A 26,211-nucleotide genomic window follows, 5' to 3' on the forward strand; every position below is an offset into this window, starting at 1 on the left:
ACCAGCCCCGAAGGTTGGCAGTACTGCCTGGGGTTGAGAAACCTGCTGTGTCAGCACCCAGCCCGAGGAGGTGCTGTTGTTAGGATATGCCTTGGAATTTGAGCGGTGTTATAAGAAAAGAGAAATATTTTGCGATTGACATTTTTTAATACCTGAAAAATATAGGGGTGGCATTTCCATCCACTTATACTTGTGCTATTTCTGGAGTCGCTGGTTTGCATTGTAAGTTACTTCACCCTCCTTTGCCTCATTAGAGATAGTACCTAACAGTTGTGCCCTGGTGTTTTTGTCTCTCTGCAAGCCTTCCACTTGCTTAAGGAAGAACTGCATCATGGGTAGAAGGTGCTACAACAGGCAGCTCTATGGTGTTGGTCACAGGTCTGCTGGGATGTCCTTATAGCCAATGTCTATAAAAGGGTTCCCTAAAGTCTAATTCAAGTGTCCTTTGCAGCAAATGAACCCAAATGAATCCATTTCCTTTTGCTTTGACCTCAGTAGAATCTAGACAATCTAGGAGAAAAAAACAATAAACATTTATAATTAACTAGAAGCCTGGTGCACAGATTCGTGCACCCGTGGGGTCCCTCGGCCTGGCCTGCAACCTCTCGCAATCCGGGACCCCTCGGGGGATGTCGGAGAGCCGGTTTTGGCCTGATCTCCACAAGTTAGGTTGAGGGACCCCACCAGTGCACGAATCCATGCACCGGGCCTCTAGTATGCATATAAGATCTTTGATTAATCTCTTCCTACCCTCCTCCCTCCCCCCTTCCCTCTGAGATTCATCAGTCTGTTCCATGTTTCCATGCCTGTGCATTGAGTGTCTGCCCCCTGGTGGTCAGTGCGTGTCATGGATGGCTGAACGGTTGCTTAGGTTTTTATATGTAGAGATAGCTTTAGAATATTGTATCACTTGTGTGTTCATCTTGGCACCAATTTAGAGAGCCACTGCCATCCAGTTTCACCTGCCACTGCGTATCGTCTTGGCCTTCTTTTAAAAGCTAGATTCAATGTTGTATGGTTGATAGTTTTTTCACATTGCGCCGTGTAACGTAAGGCCTTACAGAGAAATAGCCATATGAGTCTGTCTTGAGCCAGCTGGGCCACACTGGTCGCCACATACCCACTTTGTCTATACATTTCTTGACTTGAATATTTCTTGGCTAAATGGGTTTTCAGGTTACAAAGATATGTATCCTTTTTCATTTGTATCAAAAGGATTTTTGCATGACAGGCACATGGGCTACTTGAGGCCATGTTAGCCATTTAGCCCTGAACATAGCTTTAATTTTCTGAGGCAAAAATAAACAGGATTTTGTAAGCAACAGGCTGCATTTACATTTGTTAGGAACAAGCTTGTGCCCAGCCAGTGGCATAGGATTGCTCTTTAACAAACAGAAGGTATCATTCAAGTAGAAAACCAGAATATTCTCTGCCCTGCAGCTGGGTTTCCTTTTCTTTGGAATCTGCTTCTAGTTTTTGTATTTGAAAAAGGCTTTTACAGCTTTCCTAGGAGGAGAAGAATTTGATTGTCGGTAAATGTGTTCAGTTTCTTCCATGTACTAGTATGTCTCTTTATTAGCCTCTTTTCACCTCAAATTAAAATATGTTCTAGGTTTGTTTTGTGAAAAGTATTTTTTATCCCCAATCTTAGGGTAATTTAAATGCTATGCACACAATTTTGATTTTTAAGGATATATGTTTAAAAATAATTTTTTCCCCTGAGAAATTAGCTATTCCAGGCATCTATTTCTTTAGAGGCGCACACAGCGCTTCCTAGTTTGCATAGACCAGCCGTGGGCAAACTACGGCCCGCGGGCTGGATCTGGCCCGTTTGAAATGAATAAAACTAAAAAAAAAAAAAAGACTGTACCCTTTTATGTAATGATGTTTACTTTGAATTTATATTAGTTCACACAAACACTCCATCCATGCTTTTGTTCCGGCCCTCCGGTCCAGTTTAAGAACCCATTGTGGCCCTCGAGTAGAAAAGTTTGCCCACCCCTGGCATAGACTCATCTGGGGGTAGACAGTTTTCACCCTGATCTTCCCACCGGAGGCTCTGTGATACTAGTGTTCCTGTTGAGATGAAAGCTGCATTCCTGAGTTCTTCAGTAGGGGCCTCGCTGTCAGCCAAGCACCGGACCTGCTGAGAAACCATGTGGACGTCAAATGAAAGATCTGAGCACCATGTGGGGAAACGTCTGTAATATCTGCCAGGCCCTCCTGCCAGGCCACCTAGTGCCCTGCCGTCTGCGGTGGCCCTGTGCTAAGCCCTGGAAAAGCTGCTTCTGAAAGATAACACGTGTTGTGGTGCTTGTCTGAATATTTTCAGTTACTCTGTTTGGCCTGCCGGGGTCCTGTTTTAAGCATTTGTAGAAACTAAGTGGACATGAGAGGGAATGATCACCCTGGGGAATTGGAGGGCTCCAGTCGAGAAATAAAACGTTTCTGACTCTCCACTTTGAGGGGCACCAAGAAACAGAGCACAGACCCCCTTCTTTTATTGGGGTAGTTCCAGTCTAAGCCAAGGACGTGAGGACTCGCCTCCGATGTGCGCTGCCCGGCCAGGGAGCACCTGTGTGTGTGGGTCACCAAGGCCGGGCATTGCCCAGCAATCTCGGGGGTTTCGGAAGTGAGCCTGCTCTCTGCTCTCCACCGCAAATTTCACTTCCCTACTCCTGCAGCCCTCTGACCCTCACTCTCACCCACCTCCCTCTAAGCAGGCAACCTCACTCTCTCCGTCAAGAAAACGGAATCCACGTGGGAGAGCTGCTTCAGCTTCGGCCGTCACTCCCCATGGCTGGTGTCACATCCATTCCGGTTGTGCAGTGGAGGAGGCGGCTTCCCCACAGCCAGGCTCCGCACCTGCCTCCTGGGTTCCTCCCCCGCCTGACACCCCTCCTCCCTGCCTAGTGGTCCTTTCTCATCAGCGCTGAAACCCGCTCACTTCTGTCCCGTGAAAAAACGCGCAAGACTAACAAAAGCCTTCCCCCCACCCCAACCCCTGCTTCAGGTTGTGTAGGCAAAGCAGGCCATTTTCCACAAGGTAGTGCTCAATGCTTCGTCGTTTTTAAAAATTAATGAAACCATTGTAAACATCCACCTGGGAGTAGACCCGTGCAGGTGGAACCGCGTTGGTCAGGGGTTAACTGCATATCCATGCAAACATGCGGAGCGGTTTGGTTTGTGACTATAGTGTTGACAGAGGAGGTTGGTAACGTGGTTTACACTGAGTAAGATTTGTCAGGGACATAGTTAAAAATTAATGGCATTTCTATTGAGAGTACGCGTATGTTTAGCATGAATTCTATCCTATTCCGTCCCATCCCACCCTAGTCTTCAGTACCCACTGTTCAGAATGCCCCGCACCTGACAGTAACCTGGTTCGGAGCCGTTGCGTCCCCTCTTTCACCCCGTGCTCTGACCGGGCCCTGTCCACCCCTCCCATTCAAGGTAAAGAAACTGCTGCGATGAAAGCTGACCTCCTGAGGGCCAGGAATATGAAAAGGTACATTAACCAACTGACGGTGGCGAAGAAGCAGTGCGAGAAGAGAATCAGGATGCTGGGAGGTCCCGACTACGACCAGCAAGAGGATGGGGCCTTGGAGGAGGGGGAGGGGCCGCAAAGCCAGAAGGTAGAACTTTCAGTTTCTTGTTTGACCATTTCATGTTTGTTATGAACGCTGGTGGAATCAGAGATACAGTCTTGTAACTTTCTGGTATTTAATTTAAGGCAAATGTTCCAGAATATAGACTCACATGTTTGCTTTTATGAGTGACGAGCTGTGTTACCTGGTGTCATTGACTTCCGGGAATGGTAATAGGCATGATAGGTAGGCATGGGGTGGGTGTATGTGCGCGCACATACCTGTGTGTGTTTTCCCACCCTCCTTTTTCCCTCCCACAATCCTGGAGGAGCATAATTTAAAACCTTCCCACAAAGGAAACTTCAGGCTCATTATTTCACTAGTGGATTCTGTTAACCATTTTAAGGCAGAGATAAAATCAATTTTAACGACACCTGTTTAATAAGTGGAGAAGAAAAACATTACAAGGAAAAACAAAACAAAACCCAAACTAGTAACCAATATCCATCAGGACCCGAATAGAAAATAGAAAATTCCTTAATAATATTTTGGTAAATCAAATCCAGCAATCTATAGATAGAAAAGTACTCCAATGTCATTATTCTAAACATTTTGTACATTGTTTATCTGCAATTCTATTATCAAGGCTTAATGAAATACTCATTTTTTAAAACAGCTTTATTAAGATATAATGACATACACTTTTATTTAAAGTGTATACAAAGAAATTTTGACATATGTATGTATTCATGAAGTTATCATCACAATGAAGATAGCCAGCATCTTTATCACACACAGGAGTTTCCTGGTGCATTTGTAACCTCTCGACCCCACTGACCTAATTCTTTCACCCATGCTTACTCACCTAGAAAGCGACCTCTTGACTACCTTGTTTTTTGCCACCCATCAGTTTTGTCTGTCTCAGCCAAAATGCTGGTTCAGGCTTTTTCTGATTAGTTTTTGTTGTCTGTTGTGGTACACAGCAGCTGTTGTAAGTCTCACAGCCACCCATAAAGTAGGCGGTACTGTCCTCATTCCACAGAAGAAGAAGCTGAGGCTCAGAGTGGTGGAGTAACAGCTCATGGGCCTAGGAGGTGGCAGAGTCAGGACGCAAACGTAGGCAGTGCAGGTGTCCCACAGTGAAATGCTCCTGAGGGTCTCGAGAAGGAAAAACAAATGGAGTAGAGAACTTGGTTCATCTACAGCAAAGAGAGAAGGTATATCAGATGTTTTAGTAATCCTGCTTGAGATATACTTACCCTAGTTTATGTGGGTATATTTGCACTGTGGGGACTGAACATAGAAAGAATTAAATCTAACAATGAAATAGTTTAGATTTTTTGGACTTAATTTTGCAAATATGAATTTGTATCCAACTGGGGAATCATTTGATCTGAGTGAACTTATGCTGGGAAGGATTCCTTAGAATTTGTGAATGTCCTTCCTGCTCAACTCCTCCCTATATTAACACTCAGTGGGTCTCTGAGTGACCTGTCCTCCGTAGCCACAGGTGGTATGGGTTTCTTCTGACCTCTCAGGAGCATGGGCTGTCAGGACTGGTACTTCAGAATGCTTCACCAGCACGGTTTACATAGAGTAAAGCTACACGCTACAGTCTCCAGAGTGAGGACACCAACTAAACACTAATGGTCTGGAATATTTATGGGAACTTGTTATTAGTGGTCTGTAGCAAGGCATGGCCATCTTCTTTAATTAGGTACCGGAAGTTGTTAGAAAAAAAGGTCCCTTTCTGCCCACAGAACAGATTGAGGCTACTGTCACAGAAGAGTTGAATATTCATTGACCACATGCACTTGGTAACATTTCTGAAAATATTATCACAATATTAAGAATCTTAAAATGTTTTCTTTTCATTGTATTTGAGTTATACTTAGATGCCATTTAAAAAATCTCATTAAGAACCAAGAATATGAGACTTAAATTCCTTCTAAATTAATTTGGGGCATTTCTCCTAGTTCATTGAGTTATGAATTACAGTGAAGGTCATCTGCTTTCTCATATCACAGCAGTCCATGCTTATGATCATTCCCACGGAGTCTTCAACTAGTGCTTTTTCTTTTACTGTAAGCATGCAGAATAATAAAGGTAATTTGGTATATCCATACAATAGAATATTATGGATTAATTAAATGATACTTATAAAATATTTGTAATTGAATGTGATACTCTAAACAAAAAGGGCAAAATATAAAATAATTTGTAGATTTGCTCAGCTATATAAAAATAGGATGGAAAGCAAAAATACCAAATTATTACACTCTGGCTTCCTGGTCTTAAATACATTTCTCTTGAATTTTTCTGTTATTGGCATCTATTGCTTTCAGCAGTACATCCAATAGGGCAAGGTTATGTCTATTTCATTTCCTAGAAGTATGCCTGATAACAGAGTTGATGCCAAATAGATTTTGTGCTGAATGAGTGAATGATTCATAGAAAATTGGTATTTATTGAATATGTGCATTTTGAATATTCAGTAAACTTTGACCACTTAAAATTTAAGAGGGCGAGAGAAGTACTGTATTACATTGACTATGACCTTAAAACAGTGAGGCATTTCCCCCCTGAATGTAGAAATTAATCCATTGGAAGTTAAAGCAAACTGATACTTAAAAGTTTGCTTTTAAGAGCTTTTTCTTAAATTCTCTTAATAGATTCTTCAATTTGAAGACATCTTGGCCAATGCTTTCTACCGAGAGCACTTCCGAATGTACATGGAAAGAATGGACAAGAGAGCTCTGATTGGCTTTTGGGAGTCTGTGGAATATTTAAAGAATGCTAATAAGGTAGTATTTTTAGACTAAGGAATATTAATCACTAGCTGATAAAAACTTGTATGCTAGGCAGCGTGTCTGTGTTTCTCAGTGAAACTATAAGAGAGAATTCATGAAAAGAACATTTTAACCAATATAATATTGGCATGATGTTTTAGCTCATAATAGTAAATAAAAATTAGCTTTTTTTTAAAAAAAACAAAAGTTGCTTTTGAATGCGTAGTCAAAGGGAAAAAAAGATTTATAAAAGTACCAAAATAGTGAATTTAGTTTCAGGTACTTCCTTTTTGACACATTATATAACGGCATGTGCATACCCACATTGCTGTTATAATAAATTTGGTCTTGTCACCTACAACTCAACCTTATAACCTTGTTATTTTTAATATAATGTGCATATTTTATACTATTGATTTTTCTGTTATTTTATTTAAAATTTAAAATATGATTGACTTAAGGAACACAGAAAAAAATTTTGGTTACAGTGAAAAGCCCAACAATAAACATTATGTTTTGTACTTGGCAATTTCTTAATATATATTTAAGAATTAAATTCAAGAATATGAAATATATATGTATGGATATATCTATACATATACTTAACAACATGTATAATATATATACATATATTTTGTGCGGCTTATTAAAAGAAGCACAAAGAGCACTGTGTACATTAAATTACTCACTTTTACTGTACATGAGTGCTGCTGGAATTGAATGCCACCTGTTAACTGTTCAACATGAAGTGTTCATTTTAAGGACCCGGCTGTTGTGTTCAGTGGCTAACACTTACCCTTTGGCCCTGAATGTACACAAAGCCTTGGGCCCACCCTGGCTACCAGTGTGCATTCTCCGTGTCGCCCTTCCCCCTTTAAAGCACAGAGAGGCAGAAGAGAAGAATTCTCAGAGGTGATATTTCTTACCTTCCTCTTTCTCTTCCTGTCTTTTCAGAATGAAATCCCACAGTTAGTTGGTGAAATTTACCAGAATTTCTTTGTGGAGAGCAAAGAAATATCGGTGGAAAAATCCCTTTACAAAGAGATCCAGCAGTGTCTTGTAGGAAATAAAGGTATTGAAGTGTTCTTCAAAATCCAGGGAGACGTTTACGAGGTCCTGAAGGACAGGTATTACCCTTCGTTTATTGTCAGTGACCTCTATGAGAAAATGACGATGCAAGAGGAAGAAACACCTGCCTCACAGTTGACTTCTAACAAGGATGAAGCGGTGAGTCCCATTCAACTTCCTGCTTCCTCTCAGTGCGTAAACTTTGAATATGATTAGGTGAGCACTTATTGTATAAGGCAAATTTGGGGTGCACCTCCATCCTTTAACATACAGGAATTTCAGTAGAACAAGTTGAATTACCATGTTGCTTGTGGCCTTACACATGTCTTTCTTTGTCCTTCTGACCAACTGGCTACCATTTTCCGACATTGTATCAGAGGCCTCCCTGCCTTATGCCTGCCTGAGACACACCCTGGTTTGACTCCTGGAAATCTGTGAGGTGGGCCGTTTGAGACAAAGGATGGGGAAAAATAAGGAGAGGCAGAGAATGTAAGAGGAGTCATGGGAAATATTTTGGAGTTAAGAAAATCAGGTGAAATGAAGATGTTCTGGAAGGATCCTTGCTCTCCATACCTGAAGTCTGATTCCTGTTAGTGTACTAGGTCGCTCTGGACAGCCCCAGAGGCTATCCATTCACTATCAATGACTTTTACTATCAGTGAGTCTTAAGTTTTGTGAAGGTACAAAGAAAAAAAATGTGTTTTAGAGTCTTCTTACATAGAAAGATTATCATTTATCTTGGATTCTTTCTGCCCAGTTCACTGTATCTCAAGCCCTGAGGATCAAGTACTTGAGCTTGATAATATTAGAATCTGGCGTCTCTGAACTGTTGTTAAATTCATTCACTCAGGTTTTTTTTAAAGAAATATGTTTTTATTGATTTCAGAGAGAAGAATGGAGAGGGAGAAAGAGATAGAAACATCAATGAGAGAGAATCATTGATCGGCTGCCTCCTATATGCCCCCTACTACTGGGTATCGAGACTGCAACCCGGGCATGTGCCCTGACCAAATGTCCACCTATGAACCGTGACCTCCTGGGTCGCAGGTGGATGCTCAACCACTGAGCCATACCTGCCGGGCCAGGCTTTTAAAAAAAAAAGTTTTGTTACTTGGTTGTTTACATTTTCGGTATACAAAACCACTAAGCTCTTTGGTACAAAACTCATTACTCATTGCATTTTCTTTTTAAGACAGGCCAGTTTGGTTTTTTGGTTGTTTGTTTGTTAATCCTCACCTAAGAATATTTTTCAAGGGAGCGGGAGAGACAGAGAGAGAGAAACATTGATGTAAAAGAGACACATAAATTGGTTGACTCCCTCACACCCTGACCAGGACCAGGAATTGATCCTGCAACCAAGGTACTTGCCCTTGACCAGAATCAAACCTGTGACCCTTCAGTCCACGACCAACACTCTGTCCACTGAGCCAAACTGGCTAGGGCAGGCCAGTTTGTTTTACTATGTTATCGCTCTACCTAAAAGTTAAAATGGTTAATATGCAAATGAGGTTATTCAAATTAATAAAAACATTAATACCCAACAGATAAATTGAACAAGGATTTTAACTGACACTTGATAAGAAAAGTAATAGTAAACAAAACATAAAAAAATGTCCAACTTCACCTAAGATTCAAAGGGGGATATTATATATTACTGATGTTTTGATAGTTCCTACTCTTTGTTTTAATAATCAAATTTATCTACAAGTTTATCCTAGAACATAGCTAAAAATGAGAAAAAAGTTTATACACAATGAAGTTTAACTTAATACACCTGGGAGAGCTAAAGTGCAAAATCAACTCGTAGAGGAGCAGTGGTAGCATCTGCCTCAGTTAAATTTCAATTCATAAAGTACCATGCTACATAAATTATAATTTTGAAGACTGTAATAGCCTCAAAATATGTTATGTGAAAAAGGCAGAATACCCACTCAAGTGTGTACAGGTGTAAAATTATGTCATAATAGATATACTTATGGACAGGATTAGAAAGAAACTACAGAAATGAAAACAGCTTGGTTTGCTGTTTTCAGCAAAAATAAGGTAATATTTATTTTTCTTTGAAAAAAAATTAATACACTGTTTGTTACAATTCATAATAGTTAGAAGAAAAAACTCTGGAAGAAAGTTAAGGAGTAAACAAACCCGAAGATAGTTCTCAGCAGTTCTTTTCAGTGTCCTGATGTTGCTGCTCATGAATCTAAATAACAGGCCCTTTAGTAATCTAGCCAGTTGTTTCCAAGTTATATAGTTCTTTGTGAACGTTAAGTCACTTTCAAATGCTAACCATTTTACTAGTAAGTAATCTACGTATGATTTATAAAATACATCTTCAAGAGAAGGACTGAACAGAGTCTATACAGAAAGTACTTTTGCTAGTAGGAATTTGGAAATTTTATTTTAAAGAGACTTGCGTGAGTTTTTCCATAATATTCTTAGGACACCAAAAGGAATCCAAACCTATGTCTTTGTCAAAGATGAGAGACAGGACATTGCGGTAGAGCTGGGAAGACAACTCTGTTGCCTCCCCTTGTTCCATGCATATCCCCTTGGGTGAACCATTTGGGAAATAATGGTGTGGAATCATTTTCCTTTCCCTAGGATATGAAATGTTTCCTTGTTTTGTTTTTTTCTCATTGCGATTCTGAACACCAATTACTTTGGTTCCAAATACTTTAATTTTTCACTTTCCTGAGAAAAGGCAGTCTGCTTCTGGACTTTCTACTATAGATTTCTTCCTTAGCGGAGCTGAGTCCTTGGGCAGCGCATTGTGATGATGTGGTGCCTATCTGAAAGGTGAGAACTACGGAATGGTCCGTCTTTGTCTGACACAGTGGTTATGTGACTTCCTCCTCCAGGGCCTGGGGGATGAGGCTGGTGAGGAAGCTGTGGATGAAGGCACCACTCGGATTAATGAACAAGCCAGTTTTGCCGTAAACAAACTACGAGAACTAAACGAGAAACTTGAATATAAAAGGCAAGCTCTAAATTCTATTCAAAATGCACCAAAACCTGACAAGAAGGTAACTCTTTCGCTTTCAAGGTTGTCTTTGAAAGTTTCCATTTTTTAAATTTGATAAATAGTAGTTTGCAGTTTAGGCTGAGAGGTGCCACGTTTTCTTTAAAAAGAATTTTATTTTAAGTTCTGTTGTTGTTATTGTTTTGCTTCTAGTAAGAATTAGGAAAGTACTTGTTTTTACTCTTGTGTGACTTGCGTTTCTTTCCCCACCATCATCTGTGAATAAGTGTTCCCTGGACTGGCTTGCCTGCAGTACCTTTGGGGGAGGGGCAAAGCTTTCCCTTGAACCAAGGTTGTTTCTGCAAGTGAATTAACTGCTCAAGGACAATCTTTACCTTTTTTAAATTTTCTTATAAATGCTGCAAGTAAAATATAGAGAACCTCACCAAATTATGCAAGAAAAAAAATATCTTGCTAAAAGGAAACAGAATTAGTAAGTTTAAAAATGTGAACAGCATCTCACTCATTGGCATTTGTCACACCCAGGAGGCGGTGTGGCCTTTGCCTGGGGTTCATGCCTCCATGGAGGCCACCAACACCGTTTGGTTGGCTAAACTGATCTCTGGCACTTTCTGCACCGGTGCTCGGAGACCTAAGTGACGAGTAAGTGAATGATGGTCACTGTGAAGAATCAATGAAATATAGAATCTACCACCTGCTCTTAGGGAGCAAACGTGCCAGTTGTGGACCCAAAACATAGTCCGATGACAATGAGGCAGATAGTCCCAGCCCTTACCGGTGGCAAATGCGGGCGAGCCCGGCGGGAGGCTTCCTGGGGGTTTCTGAGGAAGGAAGGGGTCCTCGTAGACTGCATGTTGAGGAGGGTTTGGGGGCAAAGCTGCTGGCCTCAAACTGCAGTTCTATTACCCTATACATTTTCTCATAAAAGAGATCCAAGGAGATGGTAAACATAACAATTTTTTAAAAAATTGTTTATTTTTTTAAAATTGTAGTAAAATAAGCATGACTTTAAATTTTACCATCTTAACAATTTTAAAATGTACAGGTTAGTGTGAATACACTCACGTGCTGTGAAACTGTCACCACATCCATCTTCAGAACTCGCTTCCTCTTGCAGAATTGCCACTCTGTACCCACTGAACACTAACTCCCCATCGCTCCTTCCCGCCTTTGGCCACCACCATTGTGCTCTGTTATGGATTTAACGAGTGCAAGTACCTCACGTCCGTGGAATCATACAGTATTCTTCCTTTTGCGACTGGCTTGTTTCATTTAGCATAATGTCTTCAAGGTTCATTCATATATTACTATGTGCCTGAACTTCCTGCCTTTTTGAAGCTAAATAATATTTCATTGTATGTGTATACAGTGTTTTGTTTATCCATCCGTCTTTGTTTGCTTCCACTTTGGGCTGTTGTGAATAACGCTGCCATAATCATGGGTGTACAAATATCTCTTTGAGATCCTTTCATTCCAGTTCTTTTGGGTGTTTACCCAGAGCTGTAATTGCTGGGATATATGTTAATTTTGCTTTTTAATTTTTTGAGGAATCTCCTTACTGTTCCACAGTAGCTGCACCATTTTATCTTATCAGTATACATAGGATTCTGATTTCTCTGTATCCTGACCAATACTTGTTATTTTCTGGTGTGTGTGTGTGTGTGTGTGTGTGTGTGTGCATGTTTTTAATAATAACGTTCCCTAATGGGTGTGAGATGGTATCTCACTCTGTTTCTCTGGGTTTTGTTTAGCATTTCCCTAATGATTAGTGATGTTGAGTATCTTTTCAGGTACTTTTTGGCCATTCATATATCTTCTTTGGAGAAATGTTTATTCAAGTCCTTTGCCCATTTTTGAATCAGGCTGTTTATTTGTTGTTGAGTTTTAGGAGTTCTCTCTTTGTTTTGGATATTAATCCCCTGTCAGATATGCGATTTGCAAATATATTCTTCTATTCTGTTGACTGTCTTTTTACCGTGTTAATAGTGTTCTTTGCCCAAAAGTGTAAAATTTTTATGAAGTCTTATTTTTCTATATTTTTTGTTTGTTGCCTGTGCCTTTGGTGTCATAGCCAAGAAATTATTGCCAATTAAATGTTATGAAGCTTTCCCCCATGTTTTCTTCTAAGAATTTTATAGTTTTAGCTTCATGTTTAGATCTTTGATCCATGCTGAGTTAATTGTAGTATGTGGTGTTAGGTAAGGGTCTAACTTCATTGTTTTGCATGTGATATCCCATTTTTTTCAGCACCATTTGTTGGAAAGGTTGTCTTTTTCCCATTGAATGGTCTTGGCACCCTTGTCAAATATCATGTGACCATATAAGTGAAGGTTTACTTCTTTGCTTTCTTTTCTATTCTTTTGGTCATATGTCTGTCTTTATTTCAGTACCAAATTGTTTTGATTAGGGTACTTTTGTCATAGGTGTTGAAATTAGGAAGTGGGAGTTTTCCATTTTTGTTCTTCTCTTCCCAGGTTGTTTGTTCTATTCAGTCTCCCTTGAGATTCTACATGAATTATAGGATGGATTTTTCTGTTTGTGCAAAAAAAACAAACAAACACAAAACATTGAGATTTAGACAGGGATTGCATTGCATCCGTAGATCACTTTGGGTAATATTGCATCTTAGCTTAGTCTTCCAATCCATGAACATGGGCTATCTTTCCATTTGTTTATATTTAATTTCTTTCATCAATGTTCTGTAGTTTTTATTGTAAAAGTATTTCACCTTCTTGCTTAAGTTCATCCTATATATTTTTATTATTTTTATAGTATTGTAATGGAATTGTTTTCTTTATTTCCTTTTTGGATTATCTGTTATTAGTGTATAGAAATGCAACTGATTTTTGTGTGTGTTGATTTTGTACCCTGCTACTTTTTAAAAATTATATAGCATTTTAAATAGCTTTATAACTCCCAGGATGTATTCCCTGTGGCAGATTGTTTCCAAGCTGAAGGAGGAAATAATTCTAACAGAGAAAGAACGCACAGACCTTCAGCTGCACCTGGCAAGGACAGATTGGTGGTGTGAGAACCTCGGAATGTGGAAAGCTTCCATCACCAGTGGAGAGGTAGGCTTCATTGCTTGTACTTCCAATTTATTTTAAAAGTTTGATTTCATAAGAAAAGATTTTACTCTGGAGAATTAAGGTTGAGGGTGGAAATCTTATATTTATTCTCCTAGACTGCATTTGTCCTGCCTTCCTTCCCCCATATTTCACTCTGGTTCTCCCATGACTGGGAGCTACACTTGGCTGCCTGGTAGAGATCTGCTCTTACTCCACTGTAGACAGAAAGTTGTCCTTGTTCACTGGAACTGTAAGGAACTTCAGATTGGAGCAGTTAATGTCTTTAAGTTACCATCTTATTTTTCCATTGAAGGTTGAAATAAAATGGAAAGCACTATTTGAAATTTGGAGGTAAAAAGTTTTAAATTTAAGTGTTTCTGATCGTTCCATCCTTCTGACGTCAGTTGTTCCAATGTCAGTAGCTGTAAGATCTTTAATAAATACTTTGTCCTTTGAATTAGAAAATATTTTGCTATTCTCTGATGAGATGGAATAACCTTTCTTAGAATATACTGTATCCCTTTTATTTTGTCTAAATAAATAATTTCATTTAAAAGAAAGATGCTGATAGGCATTTACACTGTTAATGCCTTTCTATCTGCCGGGACCTAAAGGTCAGGTCCACAAGTAACAAGATCCCGAGTGAGAGAGTGTTAATGCTTTGCCCATCATTTTTCCAGTGGCTTGTTCAATACTCAACTCCTTAGATTTGCAAGCACCTAGCTGCCCAGCTTGTCTTTATTCATCCCTGCCTTTCCCATCATCCCAGTGGCTGCATACGCACGGAGGGCTTAAGAGTCACAATCTTAATTGTTCTCTAGATTAGAGAACGAAACAAAGCATGTCCTCCGAGAGCCACCCTGAAAGCACACACCTTACCCGAGAGCTTAACCAGGTGCCCTTAGTATATCTTCGGTACTTACTGGCACTCTCACTAAGGTAAACTGCAGGGTAATATGCCTTTTGGGGGGCAGTAGATCAGGGAAGATTGCACCCAACCTTGAAATACTATATAGAAGCATCAGCCTTGATGCATGGCCAATAGATTGCACAGGACAATGCTGGTTTGATTCCTGGTCAGGGCACAAACCTGATTGTGGGATTGATCCCCAGTTGAGGCACGAATAGAAGGCAACCGATGAATGTTTCTCACTCATGTTGATACCTCTCTCTCGCTGCCTTTCTCTCCCTTCCTCTCTCTAGTATATTATTGGGTGAGGATTAAGAAGAAACCCTTGATAATTGTAGATGGAGTTATCTTTAGGGTGAAGTCAGGGGTATCTAGTGTCAAAAAATGGTAGAGGAGGCCTGTGGAGGGAAAGAACACAAATTCTGTCACCTCCTCAGTGTTGCCTTAGAGCTGCCCCTGACATTTCACAGTTTATTAAAATCACCTTCCAAAGGCAAATGCTGCAGGAGGGAGAGAGGGAAGGGGAGCTCTCACGAGGCACCTTGCCCTGTCCTCAGCTGTTCCTCGGGAGCTTGCTGTGGCACCGAGGTCACTGCAGCGGGAACGGAATCCACCCGGAGGGGTCGCCTCAGTGCCAGTCACCAGCAGTCCCACGGGAGTGTGCAGGCTTAGTTTACACTGCTCCGGACTCTCCTGGGCTGAGGCTGGACCCCACTTACTAGACGTGTGATGCTCGGACAGTCAGAGACCTGTCTGTGCCTCCCCTTCCCCGTTCTTACAGGGAGAACAGTCCTGCCTCACAGGGCTCAGCGTGTGCTCAGTAGGTCTTGCCTCTCTGTTCTTTGCTTTTCTTATTGGCTCTTTCTCTCTAATTCGATTTGTTACTGATTCAAGCTTAAATTCAATGTATTTTCTTTTGTTTCTTTTCTGATCAATTTGCATTAAAAATAATAGTGGCCTCTGCCTGGTCGGTGTGGCTCAGTAGTTGAGCATCAACTAGTTGAGCATGAACCAGATCATGGTTTGATTCCTGGTCAGGGCACAGGCCTGGGTTGCAGGCTTGATCCCCAGTGTGGGGTGTGCAGGAGGCAGCTGATCAATGATTCTCTCTCACCATTGATGTTTCTATACCTTCCTCTCTCTGAAATCAATAAAAACATATTTTATTTTATTTTTAAAATATATTTTATTGATTTTTTACAGAGAGGAAGGGAGAGGGAATAGAGAGTTAGAAACATCGATGAGAGAGAAACATCAATCAGTCGCCTCCTGCACACCCCTCACCAGGGATATGCCCGCAACCAAGGTACATGCCATTGACCGGAATTGAACCTGGGACCCTTTAGTCCCCAGGCCGACACTCTATCCACTGAGCCAAACCGGTCAGGGCAATAAAAACGTATTTTAAAAATAATAATAAATAGTGGGCTTTTGTGAATTTGTTGGGGTGCATGTGTGTATCTGTATAAATATATGTGTGTGTGTGTTTATGGATTATCTAAATTGGGAGGTAGAGGACATTGTATCTCCTAATGTAAAATTTCATGAAAATAGAAACCATGATTTGTTGAATCCTGAAATTAAACTGGGGAAACCCTCATATTTCACACCTGTTTGCTTGCTGTTGATTTGATTTTTCAAGGGAACACAGAATGGTAAGTCTGCCATATTAATTTTCTTTTGCTGTAGAACAAATTATCACAAATTTCATAGCTTAAAAAAGCAACACCCACTTCTTAGATCACAAGACCATGGGCCCATAGTCCAGCACGATATGGCTGGTTCTGTCTTCATTGTGTCATAAAGCTGAAATTGAGACGTTGGCCAGACTGAGTTCTTGTTTAGACTCTGGGGGAAAATTCCCTTCCAAGTTCATTCAGGTTGTTGGCAGAAGTGGTTCCCTGAGGTGGTGGAGCTGAGGTCTCTGTTCTGGTTGTCAGCTGGGGTGGTTCTTCGTTCCTGGAAGTGCTCCCGGTCCTCTCCTCGTGCCCCTCTCCATCCTGAAGCTAGCAGCACGCTCAGTCCTGTGTCACCAGTCCGCCTCTGTGACTGCCTCTTCTCCCACTGGCCAGAGAGATCTCTGCTTTGAAAGGGCTCATGCAATTAGGTCCTCCCAGGTCATTGCCCTGTATTACGGTCAGCTGTGCCAGAAACCATCCTAATTGTCAGGAGAGAATCCATCAGTCACAGTCTCGGCGATTAGGCAGGGCGCGTTCACAGAGGGCGGGGAGTCTTGGGGACGTGCAAAATCTTGCCGCCACTGGCTCCCCATGCTTGTTGTTGTTGTTGTTATTGTGTTTGTTTTGTTTTATTTTCCAAGGTCACAGAAGAGAATGGTGAGCAGATGCCCTGTTACTTTGTCACAGTAAGCTTACAGGACGTTGGAGGAGTTGAAACCAAGAGCTGGACGGTCCCCAGAAGGCTCAGTGAGTTCCAGAATTTACACCGGAAACTTAGTGAGGTACGAATACTCACAGAACATCAGAATTACTGAGCAGGAGGAGGTGTGAGAGCTCATTTCAGTGTTTCCCCATAAGGAAACCGGTTAATCTTTCTCTTTTGCTGTTGATACTGGCAAAATGGTATTTTTAGCCTGACATTTAGAAATTTACTCATAGATCAAACCATCTAGACCAGTGATGGCGAACCTATGACACGCGTGTCATAGGTGACACGCGAACTCATTTTTTTGGTTGATTTTTCTTTGTTAAATGGCATTTAAATATATAAAATGAATATCAAAAATATAAATCTTTTTTATACTATGGTTGCAAATATCAAAAAATTTCTATATGTGACACGGCACCAGAGTTAAGTTAGGGTTTTTCAAAATGCTGACACGCCTAGACTCATCTAAATCCTTCAGGACAGGTAATGGTCTGATCTCCATTGTGAATGGGGCCCCTGAGAACCTCAGAGCTGGAAGATGGCCAGGGTCCCGGAGCGGTTTCGCAGCTGCCAGTTGTGACCATTGGCGGGCAGTGAAACCAGCTATGGGTGCAGCAGTCGAACAAACTGGGACCTATTGGATTTCATCACAAAACGTTGGGGCGTCAGTTAAGTGTCAAGACTGAGCACAGACGGGGCTCGGATCCCAGCGTGAGTCCTTACTACTCTGACCTGGCCTGTCAGTGTCTCTGTGCCTCCTCTTCTCACCAGGAAATACAAACAGCGTAGCCCCTCCCTCCCTCTTGCAGAGCTGCTGTGGGAATGAAGGGAGTACATGAATACACAGTGTTTAGGAGAGTGTGTGGCACAAAATAAATGTTATTGTGGTGGTGTTGTGGTAGTAATGAGCATTGTCTCATGGGAGTTCTGTTTCGTTGTACACGTGTATCCATTATTCATATAGACGTGTACATCTGCGTGTGCCTTGTGGGTTGCAATTTAGCATGTATTTCCTACTGTGGGTTTTGCTTAAAAATGTTTGAAAACCATTCATCTAGGTCAGTTCTTTCATTTGATAGATGGGGAAACTGATCCCAGAGAGTTTGACTTGGTATGGGATGTTTGCATGGTGGCCAAAGCAGGCTTAGAATGAGGTCGTCTTCCTTTCCGTTCCTTATTCCCCCACTGGCCTCGGAAATGTCTCCTGTAAGTCTCCTCCTGCTGGAGGTGACTGCCCTCCACCCAGCAGTTAAAAGTTCTCCACTCGCTTCTGCTTTCATGTCCCTTTTAATCTCTTGTTCAGAATGAACACATCCTGGTTAAACCTGAGGCTACCTCTCAGACCCTCTTTTGTAAATGAAATGTCTGCTCTTTAACCTTTTCTCCTAGGATGATTTTTAAAAATCCTTTTATCACTAACTTCTGGATGCTATCACTTCTTCAACTACTTTTAAAGGATAGTGGCCAAAACTGAGTGTCATACGACAGTTTCCCAAGTGGATTATGGCCACTTTAGCAGCATGGAAACCAAAATATTCACCTTATCATAAGAACAAGTTCCCCCCAAAATGTTTACAATTGATACTGCAGAAACATGCATCCTTTGCCCTGTGACAAACCATTGTGAACCCCAAGTTTCATATGAGTCTAGTTGCTGATAAAAACAGAAGGAAGGAGAGAAAGGAATTTACAGGAGATTTTGTATTAAAATGTACGTGGAAAATAACATGTTCGTTGAAAATCCGAATCAATGGCACTGGATCGCGAGAGGAAACTGAAATTCCACGTCCAGTTCTCATCTCGCCGTCGCCTTTCCTCCTGTGGCCCGCTCACTGGGTCCTCTCCTGCCCTGGTGCTTCCTGGCGAGTGAGTTTTCACTCTGAAAGTACCCTCCCCGTTGGCAACTGTGACAGGAAGCACCTTCTTTAGGCCCCTGATGACTTTGTAACATTCCCTTCCAACTGTCACTGCCTGTTTCATTTCTCTAAAACCTTTCCCCAAATTTGGGCACCGGTGGCACTTCCTTCCCGGGCGCCTGCCGTTGTACTCAGTGCTGCAGGGGCTGTGTGGGAAAGGCCCCCGGAAGCCCCTGGCACAGGTGGCCTGTGACATGGCCTTTCTGGCTACGGCCAGGCCGCGGGGGCTGCTGTGACCCCGATGAGCCAGGAGAGGAGCTGTGGCAGGCAAGCTCTGTGCTCACTTTCTTCCCGGTTCCTCTTGGCTCCTGACGCCTGTGCCAGTGGCCCCGTGCCTCAGTGCGGGCCAGTGTCTGGGGCATGGGGAACCCACTGCCTCTTATCTGAGGGGCGGACTGGCAGAGTCCTGTGGGGATTGCCATGAAGAGCAGAGTTTATAGTCTGATGGATCGGGGTTTAAATCCTGATCCTCGGTTTTCTCATGTATTAAAGAGGAACGATCGAATTCCCGACTCAGAGCTGTGAGGCTTCTAGCACGGTGCACGGCACAACCTAGGACCTAGTCCACAAAGGGAAGTCTGTGGTCCTTACTTATTAACGTACCTTATCATTATTAATAGCTCTGCGTCCTGCAGTTTGCCACTAAAGACAGTAATAGAGCTTCGGCCCAAGTTACTCCTCCTTTCCATTTGTGTTCTTTTGTCAGCTTTGATCGCTTTAGACAGCGATGTTGTAAACCCGGCAGGTTCTCCTGTGAGCCAGGAGGGCTGTGCTCCTGTGCGCGTGTGCACACCGGCCCTGTCCCCGTGGCTTCAGGACTCGGGGGTCACAGTGAGCTTTAGCTTTTCATCATATATCCCATTCCTCCACATTCTGTGAGCCTGGTTAGAACAGGCAGGTTTTCAAGCCTCAGATCTCAGAGGAACGAGTATGGGAGGAAGATGCTTGGTTTGTTCTGTGTGTAATTCTGAATCTCTTTCCAAGATTAAAATCTAAGTCCGAGATACTCACACTTAACCCCCCTCCCTCCACAGTGCTTCCCTTCTTTAAAAAAAGTCCAGCTGCCTTCTCTCAGCAAGCTGCCTTTCAAGTCTATCGATCAAAAGTTTATGGAAAAGTCCAAGAAGCAGTTAAACAAGTTTCTACAGGTAAGACCTGAACGTTTTAGCTATGCGAGGGAACCCAGAGACGTTGGGTCATACTGTCCTCAATGTAAGAGCTTGCTCGTTTGCTCTGTTCGCATAGGCCGTGCCGATCCTCAAACGTCTTTTTCTTTTTTCTTTTGGTAACTAAAGTGTCCTGTACCTGCAGAAAATATAGGTGTCCTGTGTACAGTTTTCTCCATCTTCACAAACTGAACACACCCTCAGCCCCGCAAACAGAATATTGCCGGTCCCTCCAGCTTCCTTCTCACCACTGCTCCTGAGCCAAAGGCGACCGGGATGCAGACTCCTAACCTTACAGATGGTTACAGCTGGCTCTGAATTGTGTATAAATGAATCACAGAGGGTGGGCTCCTTGTGTCTGACTTTGTTCACCCAACATTATGTTGATGAGATTCACTCATAGTGCTGTTTTAGTCTAGATCATTAGTTTCATGGTTGTATAGGTTTATTTTTTTGGTGTTTTTTAATTACAGTGTACTCTAAGTATCATTTTGTACTAGTTTCAGGTGTACAGCACAGTGGTTAGAGAGTTATATCCTTTACAAAGTGCTCCCCTGGATATTTCCAGTTCCCACCTGGCCCCATACAGCCATTCAGCATTACTGCCTGTGTTCCCTGTGCTGTACTTCACATCCCTGTGACTGGTTTGTAACTCCCAGTCTGGCCCTCTCAGTCCCTTCACCTCTCTCACCTGCCCCCACCCCACCCCTCTGTGCCTACAGGTTTTTCGTTGTGTGAACACACTACAGCCTAGTCCTTCTGTGGCTGATGATCATTTGCAGAGTTTCCAGTTGGAGGCCGTATGAGAGCTCTTGTTCTAGGAAGGACCTTTGGGTTTACAGATTTCAACCTTTGTCTGATCACATCCACTGTGAACATCATGGACCAACTCCTGGGACGAGAACTTACCCTCTTCCACCTCCCAGTTCCCGTCGTCAGAAGCACAGCGTGCTCTCTGTATTCCACTCTCTTGGGGTACATCATCCATGAGTAGCATTTCCCACTGCTTATTTGTTCCTGAACTCGGTATACTTTAATACTAGGCATTTAAACCTTCTTATGGTCACACTCATAATTTTACTGTCTTAACCAGCAGTAGCACTTGCTTGTACATAAATCTGGTTTATGTTCTCCTTTCCTCTCTGCTAAAGCCAGATAGGAGGTACATAAAGAAGTTTAGGAAATTTCCAGTTTAAGGGCCAACAAACATCTATATATATAAAAGGCTAATATGCCAAGTGTCCCTCTGCCCATCCGACCAGTCTCTACGACACACACTGACCACCAGGGGCAGGAGCTGCCAAGCTGCAGTGACTTGGCAGCAGTGGTTCTCGAGTGACGCACCCTGAAACCAGAGAAGAGGGAGCCCGATTCCTAGCGGGACCGTGCGAGTCCACCTTCAGCCGTGGGCTATGTTGTTGCTGCGGCACTGTCGGCCCGAATCTGGTTACTGCACACTTGTGTTTGTGTTCCACACCCTGTACGGCAGCAACTTTGCAGAGTGCCCTCTTGCACTCCGGGGCCCCTCTGGGGATGACAGAGAGCCGGTTTGGCCAGATCCCTGCAGGCCATGCCAAGGGACCCCACCTGCCGGAGGGACCCCGCTCTCTCTGTGCTCACTCTGTAGGCGCCCTTCAAGCCACGGTGCCACGCCAGGTGCGCCGGCTGGGGAGGGACCGTGGGAGGTTGGCTCCAGGGCGTGTGTGCCTGTCTGGCCCAGTCCCGCCCCTCCGACCATCTTCTATTAATTTCCTTCCAATGTGCACGAACCCGCGCACCAAGTCACTAGTGGTTATATAATTAGGTAAACAAGCCCTTCTTGGCAGAGGGAGCAGAGGGAGACGAGACTCTGTCTGGTGGGCACTGCCACCGTGTGACAGCGCGGGCTCCTTTTTCCAGCTGGTGTGCAGAGTCTGAACGCAGCCATGAAAGGGTGGTTGAGTGGAATCCTTTGTATTGCGCAAATATGTAAGCGGTTCAAACACAAATGAGTGGGCATTTCAGAGGCGGTGGCTCCCGTTCTGCTCGCTGTGTGCGAAGTGAGGATTTGGTTGGCAGTGAGCAGTGCGGACCAGGTGAGCTCTGCTGTCCGCACAGGTCTCCCACCGGCAGGATGACTGGCACCCGGCCCACCGAGAGAGCATGGTCTGCCATTACAGCCACTGAGAGCTGATCTAAGACATTGTATTCCAGGAGAAAGGGAAGTGGCTTGGGTTCAGAATTCTGATGATGCGAATTGCCTTCATTGCCCGGGCCACGGCCTCCACAGCGCAGACGTGCTCCCACAGAGCAGTAATCAGTCCTTTCCTCCCCAGAATCTGCTTTCAGATGAAAGGCTGTACCAGAGCGAAGCCCTTTATGCCTTCTTGAGCCCTTCTCCTGACTACCTCAAGGCTGTTGATGTGCAGGGGAAAAAGTCCACCTTTTCATTATCCTCCTTTTTGGAAAGACTTCCCCGCGACTTCTTCTCCCATCAGGAGGTGAGTGGTGCCATTTGTTAGCGTGTCTAAGCAGGTGTCTTACTGAAGGCAGTTCGAAGTAGCAGATAGTGGTGGAAAGCATGCTACTAACGGGGAAAGGCAGAGGCATCCACTTCCAGTTATTACCCTGTCACATTTTGGACACCTGCTTGTGATCCCCAACAAGCCACTGGGAAGCCTAGAGATACAGAAATGAAAGGATTAGTAACATGTAGGTACGTGGAATGACTTAAGCTGGAGGGGAGGTGGAAGATCCTCAGATCCCATTGGTATCCAAATGCCGGGGAAAGGCATCTTGGGAATAAGGAATTTGGCAGCCCAATTCCATATGCAAAACTGAAGCCTGAGTAAACTTGGGCTGTACCACCTCCCGCTGGTCAGATGTCACATACGCCTGGACCACGGGCAGAGAACGTTCGCTTGTAGTTCGAGTGTCTGGACCTCCAGCCCTACCGAGGGAGTCCAGGCTGAGGAGTTTAGACTTGATTTCCAGGGAATGGAAAGCCCTGGACTACTTTGAAGCAGTGGTTTGTATGGGTGGATAGAGGGAGACTGCAGACATTTGCCATCTTCTGTTCTGGGCCTCCGCTTCCCTCACATTTAGGCCACGGAAGCCCTGGGTTGGCTCTCCAACAAACTGCACAAGACGGTCTCCGAAATGGCATCTCCTTAGTTCATTGCCAAGTGCCCCTTAATGAGCTTGAACAGGAGGAACTGGCGATGAAAAGGAGCGTCCATGCTGCCGCATTCTGAGCTGCAGGAGAAATCTGTGCAGCACAGAATATGTCCACACCAGTGTGCTGGTCTCCGTGTAAACCGCCTCCCCTCAGGGCCCCTCACCTCTTCCCGTCACAGCCCTGTGCGTCATGTCTGGCTGTACCTGGCTGGCTTACCTCTAATTTATTTCCAGCCCCTTCACAGCGCCTCACCTACTTGTAGCAACAGCTACGTGACTATTTGTCAGTCTCCCAGAGCTGTGGGCCACCAAAGTCTGGATCCACATAGCGCTCGTTGGCACTACCCTGGTGCCTGCAACTTGCTGATGTGCAGATCAGGAAATGAGACTAGCTGAAGGACAGAATAAAAGCTTGAATCAGAGTTTTAAAAATAACTAGATTACTTTAAAATATGCAGTTTGAAGAACAGCGAATTTAGAACCATTTAAGTTAAAAAGCCTTACTTTTAAAACTCAAAATGCTTAGAAAACTATTTTGCTGTCTACTGATTCACTCCTTATCAGTCTGGTGACAGGTTTTTCACAGTTATTTTAAACCTTTAAAGCTTTAAGATCAGGCTCTCCCTTGGGGTTGGATACATTTTCCCCTCTTTATTGAAAATGCATAGATGTCCGCATGCAGGATGTTTGAAGGATTGTGTGAGGTGGAGATGTAAACACACAGTTTGGAATTACACTTGAAAAGGACAACAACTCTACCACTTTCTTGGGTAGTGACCTGCTTCCTGTGACTTTTCTGCACCCCCAGGAGGAGACAGAGGAGGACAGTGACCTGTCAGATTATGGTGACGACGTGGATGGGAGGAAAGACTCCTTGGCCGAACCGTGTTTCATGTTGATTGGGGAGATTTTTGAACTTCGAGGAAGTAAGCCTTTTTGTTATTATTTAGTGTTATTGTCTAGTTAAGTGGTTATACATGTACACATTTAATATCCCTTTATTCCTGAATCAAACTTGTATTTATATTCATTCATTCATTCATTCATTCATTCAGCAAATACTCCTAAGGGCCAACCAGGTACTGTGGCTGGACCTGAGGATGCGACTGTAAGACAGATGGCTAGTGTACTCTTGGCACGCAGGGCCCTGGCTTACCCTGCACCCTGTCCCTCTGCGTACAGAAAGAGAATGCCTTGAATATCTTTTCACGTGACTTAGCATAGTCTCACTGCTTTATCACCAGAAGGTAAGCAGAAACAGTTTTTCGTAGCAGAGGAACAGCCCTGATGTTAAAGGTGAGGTTTGGGTGTTGCTGAGATAGTGTTATGGCCTGGGACACAGGACAGCCTCCATCCTGCTTCAACCTCAACCACCTATTTTTGGTGGAGGAGTGGCTATCAGTGGAGGGCTGGGGGGATTTTGTCCCCAGGAGACACTTGGCAATGTCTGGAAACCTTTTTGGTTGTCACAACTTGGGGGTGGTGCTACAGCCAGCCAGGGGTGCTGCTAAACTTCCTGCGATGCCCAGGTGAGCCCCTCCCAACAGACTTATCCTGCCTCAAATGACAGGCATGCTCAGACTGAGAATGCCTACCTTGGTAGTTCTTAGGGGACATGTACTTAGAAGAAACAATAGCAAAATAGGATCAAAATACTATTTTGTTAAGGCCCACCCAAGGGCCTCTCTCCTAAAGCAATAGTTGGGTGAAAAGTCAAACTGTACTACTTGGTTTAGTCTTGAGTCCTAAACAGGACTCTCTGGCTCCCCCCCCCCCCCGACCCCCCCCTTCCCGCCACACACACACACACACACACACACACACACACACACACCTCCCACTGCCCCCAACACTCTATCATGAGACGAGTGCACTCAGTTATACTGGGGGCCTCAGTACTAGCTGGCGATGTGATGGTGCCTAAAGGCCCACCTAGAAGAGGAAGCACGCGAGAGAGCAAGGGTTTGTTTGCAAGGCATAGTAATGCCACCAGCCAGTCAAATGGTGCCCTTGACGGTGCTGGGCTCTCTCCACCCAGATTAGCACCTTTTCCCTTGGGGCAAAGGCGGTGGGCTGGGAGTGGGTCTAATATAGGAAGTGTGTCCCTTCTGAATTATATATCCCCTTAATGTCACCTAAAGAATTATTAGCAGATGAAAGAGCTGCAAGTGGTCTTATAAACTTAGGTGTGTCTGTGTGACTTTTATTCCTCAGTGACTACTACAATGTCTCAACCATAGTAGGTGGTCAGTGAAATGCCTGGATGGATGCACTGATGGATGAATAGGCGAGCACATTTTAAGTGCCGGAATTAATTATTTTGGTCATTGAACTTTTTCTTCCCCTAAGCCCAAACTTAAACAATCAGCAAATACTTGGGAGCATATTTTAGATACAGCTCTGTAGGGGACACAAAACTATATCAGATGTAGATTCTTCCTTCAGTGCATTTACAAGATAAGGGTTCCAGAAATGTAACTCACATTAAGCAACAGACATAATTAAAAGCAAAACTGCAGACAGAGGTTTATATATAAGGACGTTCATTTTTAGCAAAATTTCAATATTGAAAAGTTGGAACTAAGCTAAATATCAGAAGTGGAGGGTAAATTTGGGTGATGGAATATCGCCCAAATATTAAAGATCCTTTCAGATGAAAAAGCTACAGCTGTTGCATATTTCAGACATTTAAGATATTTACTGCCGTTTCCCTGGTTCAGGGTGGTCAGAAATACTAGCCCTCCCCCCAAAGCCTCCCTCTTCCTCATGAAGCCGGCTCATGAAGTGGTGAGGCCTGTTCCCGGCAGCTTCGCCTTCCCATGCAGAGAGCAGCTGTGGTGGATCTGCCAGAGCCAGTCTGGGCAGGAGCCGGGCCTCCATCCTGTGCCTGCTCAGATGCATATTTGGTTTTGCGGCGACATTTCCGAGGGGGGGAAATAGGACATTTACAATGAGATGTGATATTTTTGCCGTCAGCAAAATCCTAGTGTTGCTGCAGCTGCCTCTGTGGCTTTGAGCAAAGGAGCTCTAGGAAGGAGTCATGGGCTGTTCTGTACATAGGTGGGGGTGGGGAAGACAGGAAAAAGTGGTAGAGTAAGCAGGGATCAGTGATGGGAGGGAATCTGGACCAAGGCCATTTTTGGTTCCTGCTCTGGTTGAGGATGCAAAAAGGAACCAGTAATA

The 26,211-nt window shown here is 43.5% G+C and overlaps 1 protein-coding gene across 2 annotated transcripts in view; it reads left to right on the forward strand.

Annotated features, from left to right (window-relative positions):
• The window catches only part of SNX25 (sorting nexin 25), a 98,417-nt gene that overhangs the window by 64,845 nt on the left and 7,361 nt on the right, over window positions 1–26,211 (forward strand). For both annotated transcript variants that reach the window (XM_081084096.1, XM_081084095.1), the window contains exons 7-15: window positions 3,454–3,635; window positions 6,260–6,391; window positions 7,331–7,603; window positions 10,303–10,467; window positions 13,364–13,495; window positions 16,723–16,863; window positions 19,741–19,854; window positions 22,188–22,352; window positions 23,837–23,954. In XM_081084096.1, the coding sequence (XP_080940222.1) occupies window positions 3,454–3,635; window positions 6,260–6,391; window positions 7,331–7,603; window positions 10,303–10,467; window positions 13,364–13,495; window positions 16,723–16,863; window positions 19,741–19,854; window positions 22,188–22,352; window positions 23,837–23,954 (1,422 nt within the window). The remainder of the gene's footprint in view (window positions 1–3,453; window positions 3,636–6,259; window positions 6,392–7,330; window positions 7,604–10,302; window positions 10,468–13,363; window positions 13,496–16,722; window positions 16,864–19,740; window positions 19,855–22,187; window positions 22,353–23,836; window positions 23,955–26,211) is intronic.

This window comes from Myotis nattereri, assembly GCF_964212035.1.
Source record: "Myotis nattereri genome assembly, chromosome: 2".
Classification (NCBI taxonomy): Eukaryota; Metazoa; Chordata; class Mammalia; order Chiroptera; family Vespertilionidae; genus Myotis; species Myotis nattereri.